Source organism: Schistocerca gregaria, chromosome 3 (genome assembly GCF_023897955.1).
Source record: "Schistocerca gregaria isolate iqSchGreg1 chromosome 3, iqSchGreg1.2, whole genome shotgun sequence".
In the NCBI taxonomy this organism is placed as follows: Eukaryota; Metazoa; Arthropoda; class Insecta; order Orthoptera; family Acrididae; genus Schistocerca; species Schistocerca gregaria.
In genome coordinates this window covers 691,681,945-691,702,328 of record NC_064922.1, presented here as the reverse complement: position 1 = coordinate 691,702,328, position 20,384 = coordinate 691,681,945, and the positions used below count along the sequence as shown (strand labels likewise).

The following is a 20,384-nucleotide window of genomic DNA, read 5'->3' as shown; positions in this document are numbered from 1 at the left end:
TGGGCTGTTCTTCATGCTTCAGAAGACTTTGCTACAATCTGGACTTCTTTCAATTATCTGTTCACTTCGTTAACTTTGCTGTCATAGACCTCAGGAACTGCCTATTTCATTCTGCCAGTCTCTCTGTTACCACAAGTGTAAATGGTCATAAGCAGTGTTCTACCTACACAGAGTAGAATGGAAAAGTGGCAAAGAGAACTTTCTCACCATTCAACTATTCCAGTGAAGCGAGGATCTTGAGTTTCCAAAACAGTGGCACCAGCTGTTACAACGAAAACAACGACAATAGTAGGAACAACAGTGGGTCTTCCAGCAGCAGCAAGAAAAACAATGGGAATTCCATCAGCAACAGTAGACATTGCTATTACAGCTGCAAAAACCAACAACAGTCAGCAGCTGCAGTTTGCTCACCTCTCCTTCCACCATTTGCTTGCTTCAGTGAGGTGCATTTATGTCGTTTTTATTCTTCACTGCAGGATCAGTCTAGTAACTGACACTGAATTTCAGTGTACAATTTTACTGTCGTCTACTAGTAAATTGTATGGAGTGGTGCAAAAATAACACTCGCTCTTGGATCCTAGTAGTTTTACTTTTTCTGATGTTTATGTTATTGGCCACTACGATCAGCAAACTGATGTTGTTGCATCTAAGCTCTAGTTCATCGATGTTTTAAGCAACATAAGCAATCCTAAGCAGCATGGGCTGCTGACTTACAAGGCTTGGCAAGAAGTGTGATTTTTCCTGTACACAGTGTGGCGCACGCGCGCGCGCACACACACACACACACACACACACACACGCACACACACACACACACACACACACACACACACACACACACAGTCAGCAAGCGTGCGCAAACGCAACTCACACATGTTCCACTGTTAGTTTCTTATTTGTTTCATTACCGATTGAGAAATTAGTGTGAAAGCTTTATAGGCATCTGATCCCACCCTGAATGATGCACTAAGAACTGCCAACACTCATGAAATGGCTGTCAGTACAAGTTACTTTTCATGATTCCTCTGGTGCCAACATTGTTGGTGATAGTACTAGTCACCATTGTGCTCTACGATCAGCAGATGACTTCCAGTCAACATCATCATTTGAATTACTGTGCATGCAGTAGTCCTGAAACCCGGTGTCACAGGATTCTGTAATTAGGGCAATAGTTACTGACACCATCATAATTGGTAGAGACGCACAAAGGGAAGTATTTTGTTCATGCTGGTGTGTCGCGAAGTGAGTGAAGCCTCTCACACCGTTTTCTGTTCTGTCGCTGTCAATAGTCCCCCAAAAACGTTTTCGCCATCAAATGCCGCCCAGATTGTAGCCCACAGCTTCAATGGATCACTGTCCTTTCTGTAATATCATCTGTTACGCATGCCACAAATCAGGGCAGCTCATGAATGTCTTGCTTGGACAGCATGCATCTACATCAGCCACCAGCAGACTACACGCCAAGGCCAGCATGTGTCAGCAGTGGCCAGCAATATGCCACATGCATCCTTAACGGTGCTCATGGCAGCAACAAGCAGGATGCAGTGCCTCATTATGTACTTGACATAAATGGGGGCCGGCAGACTTCCAATCAGATGCAGGCATGGGCATTTGTCTGGTTAATGAGGACACATACTGACACATTGGCTCCCCACAGTTATGGTCTCCTCAGCAGAAAGTGGTAATGTACAATGGCCAGTTAATCCCATTGTTGGATCAGATCATCATCCAATCTAAGAACAAAAATTTAGTTTGACAACTAGTAGTTGCTGGTAGTCAATTCTTGGAGGACAAGTAAAATTTTTGGTTTACATACATTTGGTTGTCAAATTCAGGACCAGATAAATCTAGTTTTACCTGTGATCCCATTCACAAAACTTGATACACTGTGTGCACAATTTTAGCACTGCCTACATTAGTTTGTGCAATAGGGGTCCATGCCCATGTATCCTTAACCCACCCTTACACGCACCGCTGACTGTGAATGCACAGTTTTATCTTTCCATCAACAATCACCTATAAATTCAAGATTTCCATTAGCAGCTTTTTCTACCTTCCCCTCCTTCCGTAACGAATTATTGGCAACAACTGAAGTTAGTCATTATTGCCAGAAGCAGCAGTCTCGTGAGGTGCATTCGTGTCAGTCCGTGTGTGTGCATTTGTGTCGCGCGGTTCTATCATCAGTTCTTTTACGATGTATTTTTGGTAAGGAGGTTTCTTCCTTTATAATATTACAAAACATAGACAGTTATATTTAGAAACTTTATTTATTTATTTATTATCCAACCTGTCATACAATTATGAGCCTTTTTGTTGACCAACACCGATTAGTGAAATAAGTTGATACTTTTTTTCCCCCCCCCCACATCAATTCCACTTGCGGCGGTCTTGTTGGAAAATGACAAGCTGACAATGGTTGGAACAATTAAAAAAAAAATAAGCGTGAAATTCCTCCATTTATGACAGTAGCAAAAGATCATCCTGTGGAATCCAGCATTTTTGCATTTAGGAAGAATATGACACTGGTTTCATATAAACCTAAGAAAGACGAGGTTGTTCTGGTACTGTCTACATGATGATGACAGTATTGACAGTGATTCGGAAATAATAACATTTTACAACAAGACTAAATCTGGTGTGGATAAAGTTGATGAGATGATATGTACATACTTTGTGGCAAGAATTACCAGAAGATGGCCATTTATAATTTTTTCCTCTCTTCTAAATATTGCTGGAATCAATGGATACATAATTTACAAGAGCAATATGGATTCAACAATTCCCAGAAAATACTATCTAAAAGTTCTTGACAAAGAACTGTTGCATGATTATATGGCAATGAAGGTCAATCATCTAAGTACACTGGTGAACATCAAGAATCGTATCAAGGAAATTTTGGGATTACCAACAGCTGAAGCTCTTCCTAGACCTCCGCAAACAACAGCTCGAGGAAGATGCAACTTCTGTGATACGGTGTGTGTGTGTGGGGGGGGGGGGGGGGGGGGGGGGGGGTGAGGGGGGGGGGGGGGGTGACAGACCGACTAGATTTTCCTGCAATGTGTGCAATAAATTTGTATGCCTGGAACATGTCGGGCATATCTGTGCAGTGAAAATGGCAACCACCATGAATGATTTACTCGAATTGACAGTGAGGCTGTAAACTATAGTTTTCTGAAAAAGTTTCTGAACTAATTTACTCAAGATAAGTGTTGGTTAATATTCATTTGGAAAAACAGTGAAAAATCAGAATGAACATAAATTTCAGCGAGAACAATAAATGTTCTTATTGGTTTGCTGGTAAATTATGAGTTAAAATACTTTATGTACACTACTGATGCTGAAATACATTGTGTTTATGAATTCGTTGTTTTATTTATGTTATCCAGACTCGAATATATTATATTTGCTAACTATAGTGTCAGAATTGTTCATAAAAACGGTATAAAATGCAAAGCGGACTCTTAGTGCGCGCGCGTGTAACAGAGGTAAAAAAATCGGGCGTGTAGCAGAGGGTTAAAGCAATTGGGAGTGCCTAAGTTTTGTCGAGTTCATCCAGTGCCATTTGCCATGCATGAGCAAGTTAAAGCATAACTAGATAGACTGCAAAGTGTTGTCATCGTTAAGAAGTCTAATGGTTCACTTCAAATTTCTGATGAGTTTAAGATGATGATAATGTGTTTAAACGAACTAAACTGCTTGGTCATCAGTCCCTATTCGAGAGAAACACATAAAATGGTAAAAATTGGAAAAAGTCGGGACCTGGCTGCTCCAACTATTAAGCAAACCAGAGAGTTTGGAACTGAACATGGCAGTAGTTGTAACAAGATAAGAAAACGAAAATAGAGATAACACAGGCAACATCTTGCACAAGAGGGTCTAAAGGCCCAACAAGATGGGGGGGAGAGGGGGGGGGGAGGGGGGAGTGAACCTCCGGCTGCATGGTGGTGCCCGCTGCAAGGGTAGGCTCCCCACCCATCCCCACCCCACAATCACCCGACAATGAAAGTGGAGGAATATTATAATTTACTGTAAAATCCGCTCCTCCTCAGGAAATGCAACGCTGTGGTAGTAGCTGTTTCTTTATCTGCAAGCAACTGAGGTAGTGAGATAGGCAGGCTGAGAGCATGCTGCAGATCAACCAGCAGGGTGCACTCAACAAAAACATGTGCTGTTGTCCGTAGACTAACACAGCTACAATGAGGAGGATCCTCCTGACACAGAAGGAACACGTGCATGAGTCTCTTGAGGCCAATGCGTAGTCGGTGAAACACACTTCCTTCTTTCTAACAGGCCAGGAGAGATGTGTTTCACGCCTCAAAAGACTCTTTTTAATTTCCCTCAACTTGTTTTGGGTTGTAGGTGCCTGCCATCCCAATTCTCAGACCCTCAAAATATTGTCAGTCAATGCCTCATATTCCAAAGTCAAGTTGATCTCTTGTAGTGCACCTTTAGTTAGATGGTTGCTGAATTCACTTCCTGGAATGCCTTTGTGGCTCAGTATCCAGATGAAGATCACTGTCTTTACAGAGCTATAGAGGTCAATCAGTAGGTCCTGGATGTTAGTGACAAAATATTTATGGGATAGCACAGAGATATGACTTTTAAGCAACTCATGGAATTGCTGCAGATCAGAAAGTTCATGGTGGCCAGGGATTTGACATGCCGCAAAGCCTGAGATTTGGCAACCAACTCCACAATGTATACATTTCAGGCACTCATCAGAGTGTGCTTCTCATGTCCTCTTGCATGTGCAAAAGTGTAACCAACCTCGTTGACTTTCAATCTGCCCATGTAAACGCATACCAAATTAGAATAATCATGGAGGACTGAACAAACCAGGTGTGGAGTAGGGTAGGATCAGCATCCTTCCTGAGGCCACAAGAAAGATCCATCTGCATCACAGACAGGGTACATACCCCAGAGAGTGTCTAGAAGGGGCTCTAGGAACACAGATTAATGGAGGCTGCAGGTGTTCCTTTAGTAGAGTGTCGAGTTGGGTCCCAGCCGGCCTACCTAGTTTTGGGCCATGTGCAAACAGTCTGAACTGTTAGTTGTGGAACTACCATGAGGAGTTACTAAGAAAATGGAAAGCTTTTAGCTTCTTCATGCAATAAGCCTTGAGCTGGCAGATGTGTGGCAGCCAAATTAGCCTGTTGTCAAATAAAATAACTAATAAGTGGAAAGTCTCAATGATTTCAAGTAACTGGTCACGAAGATAAATTTCTGGGTACTGGTGAACAGTCTCGAGTGGGAAAAAGTGCACAACTTATGATTTTGCTGAAGAAAATTGATGGTCGTGATTCAGGACCCAGTCACGTACTCTCCGAATAGACCCCTGGTATTGGCGCTCACTGGTGTGCAGTGATGCAGAGGTAGAGTACAGGCAAAGATCATCCATATATATTGACGGAGAGACTGTGGGAGCCGCAACATTTACCACACCATCAATGTCAATAGTGAACAGCATTATGCGCAGAACCGGTCTCTGAGGGACTCCAGTTTCCTGTACACATTGGCTGCTGAGAGTTGACATATTCGGACCTCAAAAAGATGGAGAGATAGGAAATTCAAGATAAAAATGGGTAAACTGCTTCTAAAATTCCACTCGTACAGTGTAGGCAGGACGTGATGTTGTCAGGTGGTATTGTATGCCTTCTGTAGGGCAAAGAACGAAGCAATCACACGTAGGTGATACATGAAAGCTTTGCGCACTGCAGATTGCAGATGAACCATATGATCTGTGGTGGACTGGAAAGCCTGAAAACCAGTTTGGGGTCGTGATATGTGCCCTCCTGCTTCAAGGCACCAACAAAGACAGCTGTTGACATTTGTTCAAATAGCTTACACAGCCCATTCGTCAGAGAGATAGGATGGTAGGTAGTTAAGATATGTGGGTTCTTCACCAGTTTCAAGTCAGGAATAATAATAACAGTGAAAGGGGAATTATCCTTCCAGCCAAATACAGTTAAAATGCCAAAGGATATGTTTCACGCTGTTGGCACGAAGATGTTTGAGCATTTGGTTGTGGCTTTTGTAGGATCTAAGTGCTGTATCTTGACACACTGGCAAAGTGCTGTGAAGCTCTCATTCACTAAAGGGGATGTCATATGATACAGAGGCGTGTACATGGAGGGATAGCGGGTGAGCCTCAATAAGGTGTCTCCAGGTCAGGAAATGAGAATTATAATTGATGCAAGGGGACACTTCAGCAGAGTGTACTGCAAAATGTTCAGCAAGTACCACTGGATCAGTGTAGGTATTACTACTGACAAGGATGCCAGGAGCAGGCATGGAGGTGGACAGCCACAAATGTGGCAGACTTTAGTCCATACTTGGGACAATGGGGTGTGGGATACATATTGCACCCAACACTCCTGCTTCCTCTTTTAATTAAAAAGCAAGCTTTCATCCAGAGTCGCTTATATACTATTAAATTATCCATAGAGGGATGGCACTTGTGCTGTTGAAGTGCCCTGTGGCATTCCCTGATAGCTGTGGCTATATCTTCAGACCACCATCACACCGGTGGACATCAGGATGAGCCAGAAGAGTAGGGTATCATTGCTGCTGCAGCATGAAAAATAGTATCAGTAGTATCCTGTACCACTTTGTTGATATCCATTGCATAACTGGCTACAAAAGTGTATCTACAGGACAAAGCCTGCCAGTCAGCTTTCTGAAATGACCAATGTGGAGCATGTTCCAGATTTCTGTGAGTGGAGAGCAAGAGAATGATAGGAAAACGATCGCTGTCACACAAAGATCACCATGGAAGCACCACTGTATTATTGGCAAGATAATTGGGTGCAAACTGTGGCATCAATAGTTGGGTAAGTTCCATAGACTGCACTGAAATGTGTTGTAGCTCCAATGTTGATTACGCTGACATCCAATTTCGAAAGGAGGTGTTCTAGTACTCAACCTCTGCAAGACATTGTGTCACTGCCCCACAGAGGATTATGGTCATGAGTCCCCTCATAAGAGAAAGGGAGAAGCTAGCTGTTCCACTAATTCTAACAACTCGTGGTATTGGAAAGGACTGCCTGTGGGATAGATAAACATTACATACTGCCATCTAAACTGAAAGGTAGACACTATCAGCCATGGCCATCCCTGTTAGACTTCCATTTCTGTGAAGAGTACCCCATTTTATCTTTCGTGAAAGAAGGGACTGTACTTTTCTTCAGTCGCAACCTGTGACTGCTGGTCCTCATCTGGAGAGGGGGCACCTTGACAACAGGTCAGCAGATGACTAGGCATCTCTGGCCAGACCGATGGTGTGGTAACAACCAGTGCTATATGTATTAGGGGCAAGGGAGTTGACAGTCCCAACTGTAAGACAGGCCATGGTATACGACCCAGGGCCAGGAGGTGCCGTGCAAGATCTTGTCACTGTGTGAGGTATGGACTGGGACACAACAGTCACAAAATTCGGGATCATATCAGTCGCAAGAAGTCTTTCAAACTTTTTCTTTGCGTCTTGATAAGACAGGCAGTCACACATTTTGTACTGTTCAATTTTTTTCTTCCTCTTGAACACTGATCACTGTGGTGAACAAGGAGGGTACGGTTCTGGACAGTTGACACACTGAGGGGGTTGGTCACAATTGTTCTCCTCATGGGACACCCATCCACGTGTCCTACAGACAACCTCACTAGAACAGCAGGACCCTTGCACTTAAAACATGTCACTGAAGGAGGAAAATGAGGCCTGACATCGCACTTATAAACCACGACCATAACTTTCCCTGGCAAAATGCTGCCTTCGAAGGCTAGGATAAAAGCTCTAGTGTCCACTTGATTATCCTTGGGACCCTATAGTTGTGGTGAACAAAATGGACTCCAAGCCACATCAGATTAGTAAGCAGCTCTTCATTAGTTTGTAGCATTAGGTCCCGATGGAAGATAATGCTTTGAATTCTATTTGGCTTAGCATGAGGAGAAATGGTGACTGGTATATCTCCTATTTTGATACAGCCCTGAAGTACCAGTGATTGGTTGGTGTGCGATGTTTTGAGCAGAAAAGATCAATTTCTTATCTTCGCTAATGCAGCAACCTTCCCAAATCGATCTTCAATGTTTACAGTGACAAACAATGGCTTTGTTGTAGCGAAAGATCCACAATTGGTTTGGGAACAAACCAAGAACTTGGCAAGCTGTCCACTTCCATTTCTCCTTACCTGCTTCATCTTGGAGCATCGTCAAAAATGGAAATTCCATTGGATTGTAAACCTCTGCATTAAAACCATTGTTCCCGACTGTTGAGTAGGTCATGATGGCATGGCCACCATTAAGTGTGACCCATTTCACTGCAGATCATCTGTTCCAATGCCACTCACTCTGATCGGAGGCTGTCCCTGTGGGCACTACTCCATCAAGGCAAAGGCCACCTGGCACAACAGCCATTGCCCAGAGTCCTGGTAGCCGAAAGTGCCAAAGTGGTGTGTGTGTGTGTGTGTGTGTGTGTGTGTGTGTGTGTGTGGTGATTATGGGCACTCAATGGCAATGTTATTAGCACCCTTACACACAGTAAAAGAAACGAATGTGGATAAAATTATTAAAATGTTATCATACACACTAAGGCAACAGGAATCTAAAACATAAGTAAAATGACAGAAGAGCTAAAAGGAGGGCACTCATAAATGTCAAGGGATGACCAATTATGCAAAATATGGGTGAACCAGTCACCCTGTTAACACATTAAAACCATCTCCCTAAAATCTTGGATAACAACTGCGCAATTCACAAAAATTTTAAATTCCAACTACATTTGTTTGAATATTACCTAAAATAGAGGGCAGATCCGTTGGCAAATCAGCCGTGACCCATTGGTGGAAAATAAAAATCGGCCATGACCTATTGGTTGGAAAATAAAATGCAGCCCAATAAAACATGGTACACAGTGATCTGTATGCCCCAAGTGCTATACATTCAGGGGGAATGAAAGGGGGGGGGAGGGGGTTCCTCTCATTATAGCAAGAAGCCATGCATTATAGAACTGTGGCCTGTGTGAAGATGAGGATCTCAACCTTTCTACGTGGCTGGAAGGAAGTATGCCACGGTCACGTTGTGGGCTTTACTAGACAGAGCCTATTATCTGTCACTTCCAGCCACTCATTCTCCCACTGACGCAAGACTCTGTACCTCAAAAGCAAGGCTATAGCATGTAGGAGGATGGCACACTGAAATAACTGAGGAATATGGCATGCCTCCTTGGGTGCTAGATCTGTCCTTTCATTCCCTGCAATACCCATGTGCCCTGGTGCTCATAAGAAAGGTACTTCCTTCCCCAGTTGTCGCAGTTGGAGGAGGGCATCCTGGATGTTGTGGACAACTTTATCTGCTGTATACAAGCGTTGTAGAGAATCAGAACAGACAATAAATTTAGCACTGGAAGAACATCTCATCTACTCCAGTGCCTGCAAGATCACATGTAATTCTGCATTGAAGACAGAAGAGTCTTGATGCAGTCAGATATGATCCCTGAAAACAACAGAGCAACCAACATAGTCCCCTTTTTAAACTCATCTGTAAACAGACCCATATAATTTTGGTGCTCATATTAAATGTCAGAAAATAGTGCATTTAACACAGAAGCAGAAGTGCAATCTCTCCAATACTGAACTAAATCTAAAATGACTCTGGGCCTCTGCAACAAAAAGGGTGGCAAACAACTGAAACCTTGGATTGGAGGTTGGACCGGCTCCACTCCAACTGACTCCAGTAAGCGCCACACCTGGATCCAAAATGGCCTCAATGCTCAAGAACAATGGGAGAAAAAGGCATTCCAGAGGGGGACGAGCAACAGTATGTTACGCAGATGAATTTGGTGTGGCAAGGAACTTGTATGACTGACTCACCACAAGGAGTTGCTGTTGTATTGTAAGTGATGGTTCACCAGCCTCAGCACAGACACTGTGTTTGGGGCTAGTCCTATAAGCACTCATGGCCAGGTTAATCCCATCATGGTGGACAGCATCAATGATCTTCAGATTGGAAGGCGTTGTGTAATGGAGCAGGGTTGCCCACTGCTATCCTGTTTTGGTTTTACACTCCTTCAGTAACATAGTTAAGCAATGAACTTTTATTTATTTATTTATTTTTCATTTTCACTACTCAGATTCCGACTACAGATTCTGTGGCCTTCAGCCTCATAGTACAGAATTCAGAAATAGTTTAAATAAAATTCCCCTATTAAAATCTATTATTTCAGTACATTCTAATGTCTATTCTGAAAGTAATGAGCTAATTAGTTTTATTGGAAATGCATCCTATTAAAAGTTATGAACAATGACGTATATTGTGCAATACATATTAAGTAAAATTCGAGTGAACTAATAGATTGAATTCAGCTATAAGGCTGGATCCAAAAGAAAGCCTAAATTTTACTAATTCCAGCAAAGTGTTTAAATTAACCTAAAGTCTATTAGTTAAATAGATATTAAAACTTGAAATCTGTAGCCTGTATGACTTCAGTGCCAATTGTGACCAAACTACTAAATAATTCCGAGATCTGTTTCGATACTTTTGCTACCTTTATTTTTCTACGTAAAATGACTCCAGTCTCAACTTTCTAAGTGCATTAATTGAGAATTAAGTATATTTGAATAAGTAAAAATTATTGTTCAAGAGGGCTGCCATGGTTATAAGTCGGGAATTCCCACTGCGGATGCATAAGTTAGTTCCGCGAATTTAAATTGATACAGCTCACTCATGTTATTTAAGTAATAAAACCCAATAGTTAACTTCAAAACCAATTAAAAAGGATCATTTTAACCCTGGGAAATTATAAACTATAATATATTAACAGAAATAGTCAAATGTTCAAGCACTCGTCTATATAAGGTCCGAGCCGGTGCAGTTCTCAGTTAGTTCTCGGTCAGATACTCATGGAGCAAAAGTGCGGCAAGTCGGTTAATTTTTCCGGTCAGTACCAAGAAAGTGTGATTGTAAACATTGTTAAAGACTGGAAGTTTTTGACCTACCTAATGTGACGATTAAGTGTAAGAGGCCTGGTCACATGAATTTTGTGTGTGTGAGTGGTAACAAATAAATCGCACTGTGGTTGTCATAAATGTTCAACAGTGAATACAGTCTTGACTTTTGATTTTGGAAAACTTATTCTAGGATCCTGGCTTCTTAATTTCAGTGTGATTTAGGTGAGATGGACGCAGCTACTGGGAAGACAATATTGAATAAGCAAAGCAAGGTAGGTCGGGAACACTGCGCACTATCTACTGGGTGAGGAAATGTTTCAATACATCTAGTTGTGACGTGAACTTTCAGTGGCACTAATACAAGGATACAGCCCGACACGTTACAGTTGCCAATCCAGACACCGTGCACCTATAGACTAGCTGAGAACACATGAAAGCCCTAAAAAACTGGAGCAGACGTGACCTGTCCACTCCCCTAGACCTATGACTAAGGCACTTTATGATGTTCAGTACCTTGAGGGCTCTGGCTTTCAGTCTCTCATGTGTGGCCACCATGACAATTTGAAGTCAAAAATGAGGCCCACAAATCTCAATGAGTGTCTCTCTCTCTCTCTCTCTCTCTCTCTCTCTCTTTCTCTCTCTCACACACACACACACTTCTCTGCAGAACTGAAAACCCGCCTTTGCAGCCCATTCCTCTAACCTCTGCATCTGACAGCTTACTGTTGCAACACAGGAGGAGGAACAGTAAATAGCAAAATCGCCCACAAATAAGGAGCTCTGTACGGGACCGTAGACATGATACTGCTCATGGCCATGATGGAGAGGGTAACTCTTAAAATAATGCCCTGAGAGACACTGTTCTCTTGCTCACAACAATCTGACAGCGTGTCACCAACTCGGGTCCTAAAATAGCGCAGTGACAGGAAAGACCATATTAAGATGGGGAGGTGGCCACGAAAGCCTCACTGATACAGTTGTGCGAGAATACAGTGTCTCCAAGTAGTATCATATGCCCTACTGATATCTAAGAATATAACAATACAGTGATGTTTATGCAGGAAAGCTTGCTGAATTGCCGCCTCTAGCAGGATCAGGTTGTCGACAGTGGACCAAAATCTCCAGAATCCACACTGTGAGTGGCTAAGGAGTTGCTTGGTCTCTTAACAACCACACCAGATGACTGTTAATCAATCACTCAAGTGTCTTTCCTGCACAGCTCGTTAATGCGTTACTCTGATAACTACTGGGCAAGGTGTGATCCTTTCCCAGTATGAAGAGAGGCATCAGAATTGCCTCCCTCCATGAGTTGGGGAAGTTGCCTGTCTGCCATATAAGACTACAACATTCGAGGAGGATTTCTTTTGATGCTACTAGCAAATGTCGAAGCGTGCAGTAATGTGCAGCACACCTTGAGACTGAGGGATTTTTTTTTTTAGAGAGAATTTTACAAGCCAAGATCCCCGTTCCTCGTGACACGCAATGTTCCACTGCCACACCACACAGCAATCACTGAGGCATGCCCAAAGCTTATGATGACAGAGGACTGGTGGTGCTTAATAGTTCCCAGCTCAGGAAGCCCAAGTTTGCCATTCCCGTACTCAGAAAACAAATGCTGAGCCCCTGAGAGCAGGTACATACTCCTCGGCTGACACAGGGATGTTACAGCTCAAGCATCAACAGTGTGATCCCCATGTTGTCAGGGGGCTACAACCGAGAGCGTACATGACAAACCCACCACAATGGACTGGCTACAATGTTGGATTTCAGGTGTAAAGATAGATCCAATTGAATGGTAGGTGCAAAAGATAACAGTGCACAATGGAGAGTTAGTGCACCACAGTAAGGCAACCTTTGCCAAATGGCACTTCTGTGAAATTTGGAAACTGGAGGTCAAACCCGACATGGGAACCAGAATTGAAAAAGCCAAAAAAAGATGAGCGCAAAAGTCATAACACAGAAAGAGCGAAAACCTTCAGATGTCCAAGAATAGCCAAAATACCAAAGTATAAAGGTGACCACTTAAATGATTCCTATTAGTTGCCTCTTACTACAGGCAAGGAACAGCCATGGGTATATTCCAGCCCCTACCATTGGTTGAATGTATGTCCACAGTTAATCCCAAGCAATTGTCATTTTGTATCCCCTTCCTACGCCAGAAGAATTGTTGGCTACGAGCCATTATTTTTCAAATATCGACTTCGCTGATGCCTACTTTCAGCTGCCTGTAGGTGATTAGCCAAAACATTTTTTGGTGATTAATATATCATTCAGTTTACAGATACCTTGAGAAACCAAGGTATCCCCAACAGTGGTAATTATTGAGATGACTTGCTAGCTACTGGGGCCACATGGGACCAGTACTTATGCAACCTACAGATGATGCCCCGACAGGTTCCAAGCCCATAATCTACATTTTTGCCTCCACAAATGTAGTTTCTTTGCGACAAGTGTCAAGTACTTGGGACATATATCGAGAAAAGAAGCACTCTCTCTCTCTCTCTCTCTCTCTCTCTCTCTCTCTCTCTCTCTCTCTCTCACACACACACACACACACACACACACACACACACAGAGAGAGAGAGAGAGAGAGAGAGAGAGAGAGAGAGAGAGAGAGAGAGAGAAAAGAACTACAGTCAATCCTTAGCAAAGTAAATTATAATTAATACCAAGTTTATTCCCAATGTGGGCTGCATTTCCCATAGGTTCAATCAATTGTGTAAAAGCAGCTTTAAATCTGTGTGGTAAAACATGTGCCAGAAGGATTTCGTGTAACTTAACAGGTGCCTTAGGTTGGCCTCTTGTTTAGCAACGTTCTTTCATAACAAACATTTAACACTTATAGATGAACCATTGGATTGGGGTGTTGATGCCGTACTCTCAACAGCTCAGGACATTCAATCACATTTCTATCTAAAACATTAAATGTGACACAAAGGAATTAATCCCAATTGAGAAAGAAGCATGGGCTATCATATACTGAGACTAGACATTTGACCGGATCACCAATCACAGACCCCATATTTAACTGTTAGAACCCCATTTGAGACTTGCTGATAAAACAGTGCAATGGCTGCAACAGTGGGCATTGTTCCTGAGTAACTATACCTATGAGATCCATTATCTGCTCACCATGCATATTTTCCCACACTGATGCACTTTCCCATTTGCAATGTGGCCCCGTTGTGACTTTGATAGGCATGAAGTGCTGTGTTTTGCCTTAGGTGCAAATCAGTAACAAGCAACAAACCCTTGATGAATTTCCAATATAGCGCACAAAATACCAGCAGAAACAGGCCGTGACCTCCTCCTCCACAGGGAGTTGTCTGCTGTATGGCAGGGTTGTCTGGAGCATTTGCCTAAGGACACTAATCCGGAATAGCACATCTATTTTTTTCTTATGGCACATGCTTAATGTCACTGAGGGGGTTATTTTGTTTCCTGTGGATAATTCTGAATGACAGGTGGTAGTTCCTGCCACACTCAGCCCCTGCATATTGTAGCTCGTCCACACTGCACACTGGGGAACTGCAGAATGAATGCAACAACATGCCATCATCCGTATTGGCTTGGGGTTGCCACCACCACTGAACATACCATTCAGATTGCCATACCTGCACCCACTGCCCGTCAGCCCTAGTACAGTAATCCAATCCTTGGCCATGACCTGACCACCCCTGACAAAGAGTGCATATTGATTTCACCTGTCCATTCCGGGAGCAATGTGGATGCTCATTCTTGATGATCCCTCTTAACTTCAAAATGTTGCATGGATGGCAACAACTACTAGGGCAGCTACTATCCATGCTGTGACTATCATATTGGCAATAGAGGGGACATCTTCAAACATGGTTTCCAACAACCACCCTCAATTTATGGCACTTGCGTTCAAGGATTTTTGTCAGTGCAATGGTACTGAACACCTGACTATCTCCCCTTTACATCTCACATTCAATTTGGAGGCCAAGCGAATGGTCAGTGCATTTAAGATATAGATGTGCAGGCCCACCGCCCCTGCACACAGCCATATTACCACATGGACTAGTGCATCTAAGTTTGTGCCTTTGGCCAGAATCCCCAGCCTCCAAAGAACAGTCAGCAGCAATAGTGGGAAGACATATGTTTGAGGTTGCAGCCTGACAGCAGCATTTGCTTCAACACTGGAATCAGCTCCATCAGTGATGTAACATACTGCTGCCCCCCCCCCCCCCCCCCTTGCCCTTCTATTGCCAAGTGGGCATGACCTCAGCAACCACTCCACACCAGTGCCCAGTACTCCAGTCTGCCTCTTACTGCTACAACCTCTCATCTTATGTCCACTACTTCAGGAAGTCAAGAACAACCGGCAAAGGGAGCCACTGAACATGGAACCAGTTCCACTCACTACACCATTTACATCTTCCACCCCCAGCACCAGTGGTCCTCTTCCTTCACCCTCAGCAGAGGTTGAGCATTTTGGGACTGTGGTGGCCATGGAAGCTAAATCGTTGGTCTCACCTCCTCTGCATGTCTAGCAACCACTCCCATGCAAACAGGCCCAAACTCCGCCCCAGGCCCCGTCAATCAGTCAGGACCCCCCACCCCCCACCCCCCACCCCTTAAAGCGCCACTTTTCAACCCAGCCAATCATATCAAGGACCTACTGCAGGATCCTTTGGAAGAGATACCTGCATGTCCCTCTCCAATCCTTGGCAAAGATGGCACAGGCCAACCATTCCCAGCTCTCTCTGCTGAAGATGATACAGATTCCCTGCCTAACCTGAGTATCAACAGTAGAATATGCCAGAGATACTCAGGCTACATATGAAAGGCAAAGGTCATGCCCACACAAGGCACCACAGCCTAGGCAAGCCCATCAGATGGCACTGCTAAGTACTGAGGCCCAGATAGCCCCTGTTAGTGTCTTCTAGCCTCTTAAGCCTTTGGATATGCACCACTGAACAGTGGAGTCTTCACCCTGCCTGATTTATGTTTGGGATCTGGATTGTTCCCTAGACTGCTGTATATGCATAAGAAGCCTTTGCTATACTCTAGACTTGGTTTTGTTATTTGTTCACTTCTTGACCTCTACTGCAATTGACCTCAGGAACTGTCAGTTTTGTTCTGCTAGTCTCAGCATTATCATCAGTGAGAGTGATCAGAAACCCGTTTCTATCTATGCAGAGTACGATAGAAAAGTTTCCACCAGAGATGAAAGCCTTACTGGGGTCTGTTCAGGATGACTTACGACTACGGAAACAAGGAGTGTACCAACATCATGCCATGTGAGAAAATGTTGGTATGTCAGACTATCCAGACAGTACTGAAAAGATGCACAGAACATACATAAGAGTCACACAGATAAAGAACAACCAACAAAATCAGTGGTTGCACAGCACTGCATCTGTAATGGACTTATTATTAATCACAGTGACACCAAGTTTTTCCTAAAGTCTAACACATTCTGATATTGCACCTTAAAAAGAGTCTGTGGAGATCTGACTACAATATGAACTTATAAATAAGTATAGTTTTTTTCCAAGTAAGTAAAGGTCGGGACCTAGTCCTGAGTGTACTCAAAGCAGATCAGCAGTCTCTGGGAAGAACTGCTCATACTGGTGGCAGCTTAGGGACTTGTCCCAACTACACAACGCTTCCCCCCTTTCACTGCACCACAAGAGCAATGCTCAGACACTGCCTGGTCATGACAGAAAAAGGAAGCACCTAGGCAATACAAAATGAACTCAGCAGAATACTACCAGGGATGGCAACAACTCAGCTTGTCATTATTGTGCTATCTGAAGGATGCCACCCAACTTGACAGCCAAGAGGGTTTATAATGACATTTTATGTCACCGTGACCTCTCCTTTCTGACACTGGCAGCACACATTCAAAACACATCAGCTTAATAAATTTTAAAATTTATGGGGATATTGTTTTAGTTTCCAACAAGTATATGGAGAGAGGTTGTCTTTACTCATATTTTTTTCTTATCTCAATAATGGACCAATGTAATAGAAACAATTTATCTGAATAAACTGCTTGTAAATACAATGCTAAGAACTGCTGTCATCCTGTACATCAAATCTGGATACATGTTGCAGCACCACTTCAATATTCTGCCAAGGACATCTGTGCAAGCCAGCCACCAAAGGCCATCCATGACTTGTGGGCATGGCACAGTACCTGCTGCACTATCTAGCAGAGCTTTTCTCTATGGAAGGACACCAAGGCAGGTGCCTGTCCTCAGATTGTCTTCTACTGCTTAGTGTACTGTTTCTATGTTTGTTATTTACTTGTCAGGGGTAAATGAACTTTTGTTCTAACTCACCATACTATTGGTTGTGTCTAGCACTGTGACACTAATATCAGCTGTTAAAGACGACACAGACTTTATGCTAGGTCCCTCCCCCTCACTGTATCAGGGTGTAGGGAAGAGGTGTACGTACAACCTTTCCAAAATATGTGCAATGTAGTACTTTACATGCTCTTGCAGCTATTCCATTATAACATACTCTTACTAACGAAAGCACTATCTAGGAATCAGTAAGGTTAACTATCTCAGACATGTGATACTACAAACAAATAATGATGCAAGTTATACTTACTCTTCACTTTCAATTGACTTCTCTTCGGCGACAAAGTTCCATGGAATTAAACCTTCATGTCCAGTCCTTAGATTTCTGACTTTCCACCAATCTGGCTCGCTGGAAGTAAATTCGTTATAGTTTACACGCACAGAAAACTCAAATTAAACACAACAAGCTACCTTTGTGAAAAGATTAGAGGCAACTGGGATGTAAAAAACTATTTACCTGTCATCAAGGACTTCCATGTGGTCCCCCTTCATGAATGAAACATCAGCTACTTCTCTTGCCTGATAATCATAGACAGCAACCACAATACGTCTTGATGCACCTGGATGGTCTGTTGAATAAAATGGTTCAAACATCACTAAAAAATATCCTGACTAAATACTTATTATGTTACAAGCAAATAATTTTCATATTTTTAGACTCAAACAGATCAGCAACTAAGAGTAATCACAAATGTATTGCAGTCTCTTTCTTGTGAAAAAGCATGAAACTAAAGTATCTTTTAGCTATATGTGTACTCTGCAGTACAACTTTATGAAAATCAAATCTGCTACTTCCAATTAACCCAACACCACATATTTGCAAAAATTATCTAGACTACCGAGATACAAAAATTTGTTCTGTTGTTACATAGGAAAATAAACAGTTGTTTAGATCTGCCTGCATATTATCATAAAGCCGATATACCATCACCACGACAGCTAAAGAAAGTAAGAAAGAGTGTGAAAAGGGTGCTCCGAGAGGATTACTGAATAAAAAATACCCTTTGTTAGTTAACTGCACGTTTCCCCATGTTAGGACACTAGTCTCTTTTTAAACGTGTGTTATTCCAACCTTTTGTTTGCTCCTTATCTCTGAAAGAAGGTGACCTTGACTCAGAACTGCTCCTAGTCCTTGCTCTTGGGATAGCTACTACAACATAAAATAATTAATAACTTAAGAAACATGATAGAATTTGTTGAGAAACTGTGGTTTAAGCACCTGAAAACACTATCAATATAATATCTGAAAATATGAAAGACCGATCACTACTATCTGACAGAGGAAACAGCAAGCAAGCAAGTAATAAAAATTATTGATGATGTTTCAGAGAGAGAGAGAGAGAGAGAGAGAGAGAGAGAGAGAGAGAGAGAGAGAGAGAGCAAGCACTATAAACATCAGTCAGTAGCACTACATTTGTAATTTCCAGTCTACAGTGCATTGTGCCACATACAGTACACAATATTACCAGTTTTAGCCTAAGAAATCATTGATTTGGTTAATAATAATAATAATAATAATAATAATAATAATAATAATAACAACAACAACAACAACAACAATAATAATGGGAAAAATAAATTTTATGAGACACATAACTGACCATAAATAATAGTACAATAAGGTCAAAGACCACTGAATATCATTCTGGGTGCTGTTCTGATAAATAGTATCAACGTCGAAGCATATAGGTGCTTTGCTAATGATAGGATTACTACGTCCATCATTTTGTGGAAATTAGTTATTGTTGGCAGAGAGCATTGAACTGTTAAGACACCAGCTGGCAGGGCGATGGTATGTGCAGTGACAAGGGGCTGTGTACCATGTGATATTCCAACCTATAACATCATTATTGGTGAGGGTAGTTCGCCACCGTTATGTTCATAATGAATGGCATAAAGCATGCAAGACAAGTATTACAGTACGAAGTGTGTGGCATGGGACAGAGAAAGAAAGCATAATGATAACACTATAGAGTATGCTCTGTCCCTCTAATCACAGAAAGCATCATCACCCACATTCTTACTTGCACACCAAGATCATAAGAGGCGTGCAATTTCACAAATTCATTTATTTATAATTATCAGACAAACATCTTCATTTTCATTGTTTAAAATGGCTTTCAGTAAAGCTTAAATGAGTGTCTAATAACAGAACATGAGATATAATACAATATACATTAATAAAGTTGACACCAAAGTCAGAATTGAGGTGTGTAAGATCACTAAACAGGCTAATTGTAGTGACCATCTGAAGCATCACAAAATATGTAAAAACCATATGTTGTTTTCTTTAATTACCATACACAAAATTTGGTTTTTATATACTTTTTAATGTTTAAATGAATTACTTCAAGCAGCCTGTATAGTGATTTCATACACCTCTATTCTGATTTGAGGTATCATATTTATTAATAAATATTGCATCACATCTTGTGGTTTATTATTAGGCAGACATTTCAGTCTATATCAAAACCATTTTAAACACTGATGATAAAGATCTTCACCTAATATCATAAATTAACAAAATTTTTGACATTGGGCACTTGCATGTTATCTCATCACTAGCACCCTCTGCCTGTGATTACTTGTGTCAATGTAGCTATACGATGCACTTGACTACTGGTAGCACATGTTCATGGTAGTTACCAAGACTGATGTTTATACTCTTACAAGAACGGCACCCCAGGATGGTATGCTATGGCCTTTGGCCTTATTTGTACGAGGGTTGCCCAGAAAGTAATGCCCTGCATTTTTTTCTCAGCCGAAAACAATGCTATGAAAGCAAAACATTTTGTATGTGCTATTTGAAATCTCTTGAGTGAGCACACCACGTTTCCGTCACTTCCGAGTGTGGACCACAGTGAAGGTAATTTGGAAACCAGAAAAAATGAAAGACTGTGACAGGAAAACAACTGTATTGGGAAATATTTTTAAAAAACCACAAACATCATGGGGTAACAAGAATTAAAATAAAAGTGCATCAATAATGTTGAAACCAGCTAAATATGTCTGGTTAAAAGAAGAGCGGAAAATGTCTTGCTGAAGGCAGATCACTTCCAAAAATTGTGAAATGTATGTGACATTGCGCATTCTACAGTTCTGTTAAAAT

At 42.1% G+C, this 20,384-nt stretch overlaps 1 protein-coding gene across 21 annotated transcripts in view; it reads right to left on the bottom strand.

Annotated features, from left to right (window-relative positions):
- Positions 1-20,384, bottom strand: part of LOC126354434 (tyrosine-protein kinase Src64B) — a 269,738-nt gene that overhangs the window by 95,320 nt on the left and 154,034 nt on the right. For 10 of the 21 annotated variants that reach the window (XM_050004111.1, XM_050004101.1, XM_050004103.1 and 7 more), the window contains 3 exons: positions 18,348-18,425; positions 17,733-17,844; positions 17,526-17,624 (listed from right to left, as the gene is read on the bottom strand). In XM_050004111.1, coding sequence (XP_049860068.1) covers positions 17,526-17,624; positions 17,733-17,844; positions 18,348-18,425 — 289 coding nt within the window. The remainder of the gene's footprint in view (positions 1-17,525; positions 17,625-17,732; positions 17,845-18,347; positions 18,426-20,384) is intronic. The other 11 variants (XM_050004113.1, XM_050004120.1, XM_050004115.1 and 8 more) reach the window with 2 other exon arrangements.